Source organism: Cornus florida, unplaced genomic scaffold (genome assembly GCF_030987335.1).
Source record: "Cornus florida cultivar Cherokee Brave unplaced genomic scaffold, ASM3098733v1 CherokeeBrave_3.0.0_Hap2_Chr06, whole genome shotgun sequence".
In the NCBI taxonomy this organism is placed as follows: domain Eukaryota; kingdom Viridiplantae; phylum Streptophyta; class Magnoliopsida; order Cornales; family Cornaceae; genus Cornus; species Cornus florida.
Genome location: NW_026775576.1, coordinates 47,053,891 through 47,065,825, shown reverse-complemented (window position 1 = coordinate 47,065,825; position 11,935 = coordinate 47,053,891). Strand labels below are relative to the sequence as shown.

Genomic DNA, 11,935 nt, shown 5'->3' with positions numbered 1-11,935 from the left:
ATAACACTCTCCCTTGGGATCCACAATACTACACTAAGAATATGACTCGTTAAAACCTTGTTATATATATATATAACAAGCCAAGAATAGTCCTACACTTTCAATACTGCTTTCCTTTCCACTAGCCATAGAATAGTCCAGAAGTTCTTTTTCAAGGCAAAAAGAACCTTCGAAGATGGTAATTCCTGTCCTTCGTACAATCGCTTGATCCCTACAATTTCGTACTGGATAATTGTTCGGATATCCACTTTGGAACGACAGCAGTTCCTGGCACGCCCGACATTCAACCTCCTTTCCGCACTTGGAAAGGACCACGGTTTTTAGGAGCCGAACACCTATTTTGTTCTTTTAAGCATTTTGGATGTCCATCATTTTGTCCTTCATGCTTATGAGTTTTCTTTCACTCATCATAAATGGATCTTGGTTATTTTTAATTAGAGAGCTAGCCATCCGATTCCTCGTAGTATCACAAAAGAAATCGGATTAGAGAGATCCGACCCTTAAAATTCTTTCACAAAGTCGGTGCTCTCATACTAGAAGGTCTGCAGCCAATACCTCACTCTTGTCAGTTCGATTATTACCATTTACCATTATACTAAACAATGAAAAAATAACAGAAACTAAAACGAAAATAATAATAGAAGCATAATATAGTTTAAATTCATAATTACCCATTTGCTATATTGTTTAAACCCCACCCGCTTAAGTTTGTTGCTTCCACCAAAGCTTTCCTCCATCTTTGCACCTTTTCTTTGTCATCCCCAAAATTTTCTTCATGTTTGGTAAATGCTTATGCGAAACTCCCTGTTTGTTTCCTTACTTTGGATGGATCCACATTGTAGAAGATAGGGAAAACTATCTGTCCTGTCTTGTTTTTGCATTCAATGATCTCTACAAGTTCATCCAAGCACCATGAGGAAGAAGCATAGTTTTTAGAGAAAACGATAACAGCAAATCTTGATTCCTTAATTGCTGTCAGGAGTGCTGTTGAAATTGATTTTCCTCTCTCAATTTTTTCGTCATCTTTGAAGGTGTCGATTCCTTTTTGTTGTAGGGCTGCATGGAGACGGTCGACAAAGTTCTTGCGTGTGTCTTCGCCTCTAAAACTTAAGAACACATCATATTTCCATTGAGGTATGGAAGAAGAAGAAGAAGCCATTGAAGCTTACAAAATTACTGAGAGCCAGAGATCTGGAGATTAGTAATGATATTTCAGAAAGCTATTCTATATCCTAGCAGATGGCTGAGCTTGATGTCCAGGTAACTTCCTACCTTGCTTTGGAGAATGAGTTTACATATGGGGAAGATGGTGGTGACTTGCCAAGAAACTTCATAGTAGGAAGAAAAAGTGTTGATCTCTTTCTAAAGAGAAAGTGAGAAGTAGAGAGAAAGCTTCAAAGGTGTAAAACAAATAAACGACGACCACCACCTAGTCAGAAGGTATATAATCTCTTATTCCTTTTGTTTTGATGGTTGAGGGGATGGATTTAATTTATTGAATATGAGATGAGTAACTTACATTTAAGGTATAGCATGTACCCACTTCTGATGTCACCCTGCTGAATGTGTGTCTTACTTAATAGGAGTGAATGATTCTTAGTTTCATTGTGTTTTGGGGCCAACTATAATCGCCACAGGCCAAGGGAAGCAAGCATGAGCCTTGGTAAATATGTAGGTCTGTTGGATTTGGTGGAAGCATATTATCGGAACCATCCACCGCATCTAGAGCATGCAAACTCAGTCAGGCCGTGACGTAGAAATCCTCCGAAACTAATATTAAAGAACCACGTGTCCTAATTAAAGATAAGAAATCTTGTCCATATACAACGTGGAATAAATCGAATGCAACCGTCAGATATCACTGCCAACTGTCATGGTGACCAAAACATTTCTCATTATTTTAACCGCGGTGGAATTTGGAAATGTAGCCTGTTGTTTTTCTTTTTTAACCTAACCATGGTTTAAAAACTGGACAATGGTTAAAGACCCCACTCCTCCAGCAGTTCATATACAAACCAGAGCAAGACGATTCGTTGCTGTAACATCTAGGGACAACATATCAAGATGATGATCAGGGAGCGAAATCATGTGAATCCGACAGTCCATTCGAAGAATTATTCTTCCCAGTGAGGACCTTAAACGATCATCAATGAATCCGTTGAACGCTCTGAGTGCCCCCTTTTACAATTAAGTATTAGGTTTTGACTCACACATTTTATTCTAAGGGGTTTTGATTGTCTATGGTCAAAAGAAACATGACCAACCTTGTGCCACTTTTCATGCTTTGAAATTTATGGCACTTGTTGCAAAACCATCTTGATATTGATGTTGTTACGAAAACAAACTGAGGTTATGATAAAATATCTGACTTTGGATGTCAGTTTCGAAATCTAGTTGAGAAAGTGAAGGTGCTTTGATAAGTAAATGCGTTCAAGAATTAATTATTGTAAGAAAATGTGGTTACTCTTCCTTATTTTGAAATTTATGGCTCCATTTTGATAAGTGAATGAATTTGATTTAAAGGAATTTGTAACTCTTGCTTGATTATAGGAGAGATACATCTGAACTCTCTATATATACATCTCAACTATTGAATCAAAAGATTTTCTTCACAAATTCTGAATTTATTTTTTTTAGCTCTGATCCTGTTTTGGTAAAAGGTATGTAACATCTTGTTAGTGCGTGGTCCTTGTGGAAGAAAGTAACATTTACGAATGAATTATTGTTAGGGAAGAAGGTCATAGCATATGGGGACATTTGGTTATTTTTGATGATGTAACTTAGATTTGAAGGGTTTATTTATTTATTATTATAAATAAGAATTTTTCAATAGTCAATGCCTTTATTTCTTCCTCACACTTGGGCTGTTTTTACGCTCTTGGGCTGTTTTTACGCTCTAAGGTCTCTTATTCCTTTGTTTCTCTTTCTATATTGTGTTTTGGGAGCTGTAGTTTTAATTTCCTTGAACAGGATGAGGAACTTCAATTTCAGTGGAGTATCATGTAAGACTGGGTGATTATTAATTTCAGAGTGGTTTGTGGTCAAACTTGCAATTACTAGAGGCCAAGTGCCCAGGCATGATCTTTGTGAATATGTAGGTTTGCTGGATTTGGCGTAACTGTATTAGGGTCCTAGCCCTCTCCAGGCTTCGTAGGCGAGAGTCTCGTACATTGTGTTTGCCCTTTTTATTGGTCCATGGTCACAAGAAACATGACCAAAGCTCATGCTTTGAAATTAGGAACTTGAAGAAATTCCTTGAAATTAATGGTGTTGTTTATTTATCAAAGGATAAAAATGAGAATAAATTAATATTATGAATAAATGTGGAGCCACTAAAAAAAAATACCACTTTGAATGTTGGTTGAGAAAGTGAAAGTTCCAGGAATTAATTGCCAGGAAAAAATAAATAAAATGTTGTAGAATGAATGCATGCTTGTGCATGAAGTTCATTCTTTTTCCTTTTTTGTTTCTTCTTTTATCTTCTTTTATCATTATGATATGAAATTAAACAAAGTTCCTTCTTATTTGTGGTTATTTTTCAAGCGACAGAGTTTAAACAAACAGTATTAGTTCACATGCAAAAGTCTTGCATAAGCAAGCATGACAAGATCAAATCCTATACTGAAACAATAAATGTGACCCAAAAAAAAAAAAAAAAAAAAAAAAAAAAAAAAAAAAAAGCTAGATTTTCATACAAACAAAACACATTTTCATCACAACTGAAATTCTTAATTACATTAGAAAACAAAAATGAAATTGACAACGTACAGAAATATCTCTAAAAGGATCCTTTGCTGTTTCACAAACATAGAACCGTCTTCTTGGATTTCTGCTAAAATGGAGCCTTGGGTCTGCAATGGCTCTCCTCAGGACCCCTAATTAACATAGCCTATATAGATGAACAACAAACAGAAAAAGCCAAAGACTGAGCAAAAACCAATATTTGCACTCACTTGTGTGTGACACACCTTGCTCTGAGGTCTCAACTTGCTCCTCCTTCATAATTAGATGGACACCCAATTTCTTGACCTTCGGATTTTCTTTTAAGTTGTAGAAGTCTACTTTAGCCCGAATGTCAGAAGCATCATGAGGAATATTGGGAAGGCCAATGGGTCTTCGTCTGAGCAAATCTTTAATTGGTCGATGGACTTTTTTATCAACGTCATAATATTTGGTTTTGTGAATGAAAATGACGTGATCTGACCCAATATCTCCTACATCAATTCTGGTCTCATAAAACTTGATCCCGGACTCACCAATGACACGGAGTTTAAAGGACATCTGCCCGTACCATCCAAGGAAGGATCCTTCGAAAACAAGACAAAAGACAATTCCTTTAACGTTATTGTAAGAAGGTGGATGATGTACCCGGAAATACCGATTTGAAGATCCTTTAGCCTTACACTTATGGTTAAACCATTGCGGAATCTCACTTCCTGGAACAATTATTATACCCATTTCCTGTTCCATTCCATGCATTTATAAAGTTCGTCAACCTGATTTTTCATATATATATATATATAAAGAAAGAGACAGAGGAGGGATGAACCTGAAGTTGACTTTGTGATAATAGATTTTGCATGTTGTAGCAGTGAGTGAATCTGAATATCCGATCGTCTGGACGGCCTACACTTGGTGGAAACCAACACTGTTCCAATGATTTGCAACCAGTTGCATCAACACGCCTTATAGATGACGGAAGTGACGTCAACTTTCGGAGGCTTGTGCAATATCTCAAATAAAGAGAATTGAGGTTTGTGAGTTGTTTGAAGCACGCTGGTATGCTTGCGAAATTGTTTTCACTTAGATTTAAAGTTTTCAACAAGGATAGGTGGCCAAAACTGGATAAGGATTCTTCAGACAAATTGCATCTCTCGAGATCTAAATAAGTTAAATTGCACAAACGGCCTTGCAAATCCAGTTGCAAATAAGTAGAATTAGCAACATTTGTTCTCTTTCCCAGCTGAAATGATTTTGTCATCCATGAACTTCCTCCATCATCATCATCATCATCCAGTTGCAAAGTGTTACTGAGATTGAGCGAAGTAAGCTTACTCAAGTGTAAAATGGATGATGGTACCTGGTTTATAAGAAGAGTTCCACCCATCCAAAGCACGCCTAAATCCTTCATTCCAGAAAAAATGTTGTTTGGAATACTTTTAAGCTTACGGTTGACCGTTAGTTCTAAATGTTTAAGCCCAGTAAGATGTTCAATTGATGAGGGTAAATCTTTTATTGCAGTGTAGCCTAAACGAAGCTCCTCCAAACTATCCATACCTTCCTGAACCTCTGGAAATTTCTCAAGTTTTGAGCATCCATAGAGATCAAAATATTCCAATTTTTTCAACTTGATGCTTCTCGGGAGACGACTCAGTTTTTTACATAATGAGAGATTCACCCTAATAAGCCTCTCATGGACTCCACCGGAAAGGTGAACCTCAACTAGATTTTCACAACATGGAAGATTTAATTCCTCAAGAAGTGGGAAATTGGACAGATCAGGAAATTTTTTCAAATATGGGGACCCGCTGAAATCGATATGTTTTAACATCCCCATAAACTGTTTAGCAAATAAGCAATGCAAGAAATAAATCAGTTTCAATACAACCAACAATACAATTCATATGTAAATAAACTGTCATCATACCTTGATGTCCATTGGAATTTGTTGGATTTGGCTACCAGGAAGGTGAAGTTGAACAAGATTTTCTGGATGGAAATTGGATGGCAAAAATCTTTCCGGGTAATCTTCCCAATGAAGATAACATAATTCATTTGGAAGATATGTAAGGCGTCCACGAGGCCGTATGCCACTGAGTTTGAGCAGTTTAAGTCTCTTCATTTTCACAAAGACATCAACATTTACATGTAACTCCTCTGGTGGATGGTGATGAGGCATGTTTAGCAGGATGCCTTTAATTTTTTCTGTCCCCTGATAACCAAGAACATAGTGTAAGTTACCACATTATGTTAAAGCAAAGCACAACCTATCTTTTTTTAATTATACAAGTTTTGGAGGAAAGCAAAACCTGATTAGAATTACATTGGAGCTGCTTATACGAAGAAAAAAGAGAAGGATTAATTTAAAGCAAAGCCTCTCTTTTTTGAACTACTTGCACTTGGAAAGAAACTTATAAGTAGGTGAACAAACCTTATTTTCTTTGAGTACTTTATAGATATCTTTATGAGAGTACAACCTACTTCGTTCGCCAGGATTATCAGGTGATTCTTGACGAACAATTTCTTTGCCCATTTCTTCTATCAAATCATGCATCCACAGCCTATTGTTGTCTGAGATAGTTATCAAGGACCGTTCCCTTAGAACTTCAATCCGTGGGGGAAACCCACTACTGCCCAATATACTGTTTACTTCATTTTCATGATACCCTTTAAAGAAACAAGCGATATCAAGGAATAGATCCTTCTCTGTATCCTCAAGGCCATCAAAACTTATCTTGAGAACTTCGTAAATTTTTTTATTTGGAATTTTTTTCAATCTCTCCAGTTCCTTTTCCCAGTATTCTATGCTTCTTTTAAGTAAAAGAGAACCCAAAACTTGAAGAGCTAATGGAAGCCCCTGAGCACAATCAATTACACTCTGTGAGAGTTTAAAATAATTCACTTCAAGATCCTTGTTCTTGAAGGCATGCCAACTAAAGAGTTGACTAGCTTCATTGTAATTCAACAGCTCAACCATGTAGATTTCAAGAACTTCACGCTGTTCCAACACGCGTTTGTCTCTACTTGTTATGATGATCTCACTTCCAAGACCAAACCAATCATTTTTCCCGACTAAACTTTCTAATTGCTCCAAACTATTCACATCGTCGATAACTACAAGAACTTTCTTGTGTTGGAGTCTTTCCTTTATCACATTGATCCCGTGGTGAACATTCCATATCTTTAAATCTTCTTCCATTAGGATTTCCTTCAAGAGTTTTTGTTGGAGATGTGCTAGACCATTTTTTTCTGACTCTTCTCTAACATCTGCAAGGAAACAATGACTTTCAAATTTATCAAATTTTCGGTTGAAAACAGCTTTAGCAATTGTTGTTTTTCCCATTCCCCCAGCTCCACAAATCCCTACAATGCGCACATCCTTTGAACCATTGGTCAACAAAGTGATCACTTCGTTTACACGGCGATCTATCCCCACCGGGTATTGGGCAACATTTAACGGTAGATGCTTCCCCAAAATTTTCATAATCTCTTGAGCAATTTTTTGAATAAATTGCGCCTCATGCCTATCAAGTACGAAACATATTAAAAAATAAATAAATCAATTGTGTGAGTTTGATGGTATTTATAAGAGATAAATTCTAAAGTTACTATAATGAATATTTCTGTCAGTTATAACTAATATATGAGACAACAATAATAAATAACAGTATACAAATTAAATTTATAGAAATAGATTAATACACGTTAATAATGTTGATAGCCATATAATAGTTATACAATAAAAGGGTAAATTTACAACCAAATTCATGATATCTTTTATATAGGTCCGTGCACGGTGGATGAAAAGTGGTCCTACTAAAAGTGAGGAGAATTCATAAAGGCCTAAAAGAAGGGAAAAACTGAAGAATTCATAACTTGTGCATGTCAATTGTCAATAAATAGTAGAAAATAAAACAATAAAGCTGAATACCGATGGAAACAAATGTAATAGTCTGTGTTGGTATTGTTTGAATCCCATCCAAAGCTATTATAACTAATACTGAAGTTACTATAATGAATATTTCTGTCAATTATAACTAATATATGAGACAATAGTAATAAACTACTGAACTCATAAATCAAATCAAATTGATAGAAATAGATGGAATAATACATGTTAAAAATGCTGATAACTATATGATAATGCATATTGTGGCCGAGGAACTTCTGCACATATATATAAAATCAATGGTTGAACAATATATACATCCATGCATATTCAGTTGAAGATTCATATAGGCCTAAAGAAGGAAAAGAGTATGAAAATTCATAGCCATAACTACTCAATCTAAAATCAAAAAGAACTTTAATCAACAAAATCGTTAATATAACTAAGTGTGTTAGTAAATAGTGGAAAATAAAACAATAAGCTGAATACTGATAGCAGATGTAGTAATTAATTACCCATTTTCAGTATTTTTTGAAACCCATCCGCTTAAGCTGGCGGCCTCAACCAAAGCTGCCCTCCACCTTTGCGCCTTTTCCTTGTCGTCCCCAAAAGCTTCTGCAAAACTTCTCTTTTGTTTCCGAATGTCTGAGGGGTCCACTTCGTAGAAGACCGGCAAAACTGTTTGTCGCACTGTGTTTTTACAGTCAATGATCTCCACCAGTTCATCTAAGCACCATGAGGAGGATGCGTAGTTTTTCGAGAACACGATGATAGAAATTCTGGACTCCTTAATAGCCTTGAGGAGTTCAGGAGAAATAGATTTTCCTCTCTCAAGTTTCTCATCATCTTTGAAAGTGTAAATTCCTCTCTGTGTCAGAGCCACATAGAGATGGTCCACAAAGTTCTTGCGAGTATCTTCGCCTCTGAAACTTAAGAAGACGTCATAATTCCATCGAGGCGAAGAAGAAGGAGGAGAAGAAGAAGAAGCCATTAGCACTGGGTGAATTTTTTTTTTTTTTTTTTTTTTTGTGCAAAATGACTAAAAGCAATTTTGGTACTTGAAATTAATATCTCTCTCCTCTTTATTATATATGGCTGTTGATGTCTATGTGTAACAATATCCAAGCAATTTCCTTCCTGTAAGACTCTGTCCACACAGAAAGTTGGTGGTGACTTGCTGTGAAACTTGGAGGAAGAAAATGTGTTAATGTGAAAATGTGTTAGTGATGGTTAGAGCTTGGGCTTCCACATCCGAGGCTCAGGTTCGACTCCTAGCCTCTGCGTTCCTGGACTCACCCGGAAGTGTCCTTGGGCAGAGCTCCACCCCCCAGGTTTGTACCCCACGGTGGGTCCCTAAGGGTCCCTGCGTGGGGGAGTTCCTGAGTCAAACAATATATATATATATATATATATATATTAAAAGTGGGCCCAAACAGAAGACTAGCACTAAATAATGTCTGAAAGAAGCTCCAAAATGTAATAAATCCCCTCCACTAAATAATGTCAAGAATTAAATCACGTTATATTTGGACGAAGAGTCGGCAATTAAAGTCAGAAGATCTATCATTTCTCTTTGAATAATCATGGTAATTCAACTATAATATTATTGATTGAGTTATGATGTGTTGTCAGAATTTGAACAAATCAAAAAGGAAATATTTGTTTTTAAGTGGATTGGTGAATCCCATCACATAATGGTCCGAATTCTGACTATAATTATTATTTTAACACTTGACTTACTCATCAATTACTAGATGCATACCCCCCATTTCTTGACATTGAGTTGGACTTCTTTGTTGTTACCTTCCTTGATGCATTCGAGCTCAACTGTTGGATTCTTGTTCAATAAATGTCAATTGGCCTATTCATACTCATTGTAATATTTTGTTACATGAGTAAAAAAAACCTAAGCAGAGCTATAAATTAGCTGAGATTAAAGGTGTTTGAACTTGACTCAACTTATTTATGGAGGAATTCAAGCTGGATAGAATTGAGTTCAATGTTGATCAAGCTAGACTTGACATAATTTAGCTAAACTCAAGTTCAAGCTCAAGCTCAGCTCGACAAGCTCATTTACGGGCCATCAATATAGACGAACATAATCCCCAGATATATATGTTCACGCACTTTACATATATATATATATGCGCACAACTTTTTATGTATCAAGTTTGTGTGATTTGTTTTGAGTTTTTACCAACATCATCTCTTCAAATAGTGACACGTATCAACATTTTTTTGAAGACATTTTAGTCTGACTCATTCACTTGAGGGATTATTACACTTTATAAGTTTTTTTTGAATTATAAAGATATAATTTGCATATTATATATGAGTCTAAAATTTTTGGACTCCAACAGTAATAATTTTTTCCGAAGACAAAGAAGTAGTACCATTTGACTTGAAGATCGTTAAGTAAAGAAAAAAAATTGGTGTAAGAAAAAAATAAAAGTAAAAAATGAAATGAAAAATAAAATTGAAATTCAAATAAATTTCTATGAATTTTGGTCATTACTTTCACTTTTTCGTTTTAACTAAACAACTTTTAAGATGCTTCCGCACACAAAGTCCTGTTATAAAATAATTCGTAAATATTTAATTTAGGATGAACATTTTTTTAATATTTCTTACAAGGGTTACTGTTTAGTACAGTAACAAAATCTAACTTGACAGCACATATTTAATATAGTAACAGTCAATAATAATTTTTTTTTTTTTTTTTTTTCTAAATTCAGCATTTAATTCTAAACAGATTTAACACTTATTTAATTAAATGTATTTGATAATGCAATTTGTTAATTACTAAAAACTAACAAGTGTCGTAATGATTGGGTTAATCTCTGGTGTTTGAGATTTGCACCCTTCTTCTAATTACTAAACGCCTAACAATCTTGCCCAATATTACTTATCACTGAATTGGATTATTTTTATTTTTTTAATGAATCTGATCATTTAAAATTCAAAAGGATATTAATTTTTAGTAGTTAATTTTTATTAAACAAGAACTTATTAATGCTCCACAATTAGACTTCATGTAAAATTACTACTAAGTTTCTGCTATGTTCTATAAAGGACAAATAACATTTAGTATATGTTTTTTATTTGACCAATAAATCTTACTTTTACAATTCTTCTCTATTAAAGTTCTAAATCATTCAACTTTTTACCTATATACCCTTAGGACTTACATAATTAGATTAATTTTTTTAAAAATAAAAATAAAAATTTACCTTCACAAGTATGAGTAATTTTTATTTTATTTTTTTCTATTTAGTGGGTGCAAATGTAAAACAAATAAATGACGATTCCACCTTAGTCAAAAGATACAATTATTAGTGAGTTGTTGAAGCAGACATATTTTTTTTTTTTTCATTAAGGTAATAAATGTTAGATATTAAATTAACAGATGTAGAGAGTAAAGTCCATCGAAGACACTAACCTATTAGGCTATTAAAGCATCTCTAGCTTCTTCTGTTCATTGGATAAAGAAAGTGAAATACGTGAGGCATTTCTTTATTATTTATTTATTTATTTACCTGTAATTAATGTTTATTGTTGTCAATAAAAAAATATGTCAATAGGCAATACATTATTACTATTATTATTCTTCACTTTTGGCACTCCTTAACTTTGGCATATCTTATTCATTTCTTTTTTTCTTTTTCTATATACGGTATATTTTTTATGATTATGGGGGGATAAATTACATTTCAGTGATAAAGCTTTAGTCATCATATATCCATATTAATTTATTCTAAATATATAAGCAAGTTTTGATTCTATCAAGTTTTAAGTAAGATCTTGTATAGACTGATTATAAATTTAGGTGCTTATTATTATTATCATTTTTAAATCTTTAAAAAAGAAATGTCAGGCAAGAGTACTTTATAAACATGTATTTGTTGCTTAGATATTTTCCAGAGAAGTCCAACAAAAATTTAGATTCAAATAGTAACTTTGAATTTTCCTCTCTGATTAGGCCCTCTGTGAAGAAAGTGACCTAATGTGTAGTTTGAGAACTCCTCTCGTATGATAAAAGTTGTTTGAATATTAGTTCCATGTAGACCTTGAGCATCTCATTGTGAATTTCCATGTCGAAAGCGAAACAATAATGTGTTCATGCCCTGGTGGTGAAAAAACATCTATTTCTGTCCTGAGTGGTGAAATAATTTTGTTAAAGAAAACAAAATTTTTACTTCATTGTGTCTATGCCCTGAGGGGTGCAATGCGTCTCACTGTGGTAATTGTTGTATTGTAGGCTTCAAAAATGCAAAATAAATTCTTTTCTGGGACCCAAAAAAAAAGATAAGAATAAAAATAAAAATA

The 11,935-nt window shown here is 34.3% G+C and overlaps 1 protein-coding gene and 1 pseudogene across 1 annotated transcript; both read right to left on the bottom strand.

Moving 5' to 3' along the window:
• Nucleotides 1-528: 528 nt before the first annotated feature.
• LOC132314043 (disease resistance protein Roq1-like) lies at nucleotides 529-1,198 on the bottom strand (annotated as a pseudogene).
• A 2,488-nt stretch (nucleotides 1,199-3,686) lies between these two features.
• LOC132311434 (disease resistance protein RUN1-like) lies at nucleotides 3,687-8,889 on the bottom strand. Its single transcript, XM_059809337.1, has 5 exons — nucleotides 8,125-8,889; nucleotides 6,152-7,244; nucleotides 5,648-5,932; nucleotides 4,550-5,560; nucleotides 3,687-4,461 (listed from the first exon to the last, which is right to left on the bottom strand). The coding sequence occupies exons 1-5, from the start codon at nucleotides 8,598-8,600 to the stop codon at nucleotides 3,880-3,882; spliced, it is 3,447 nt and encodes a 1,148-aa protein (XP_059665320.1). The 5' UTR covers nucleotides 8,601-8,889; the 3' UTR covers nucleotides 3,687-3,879.
• Nucleotides 8,890-11,935: the final 3,046 nt, after the last annotated feature.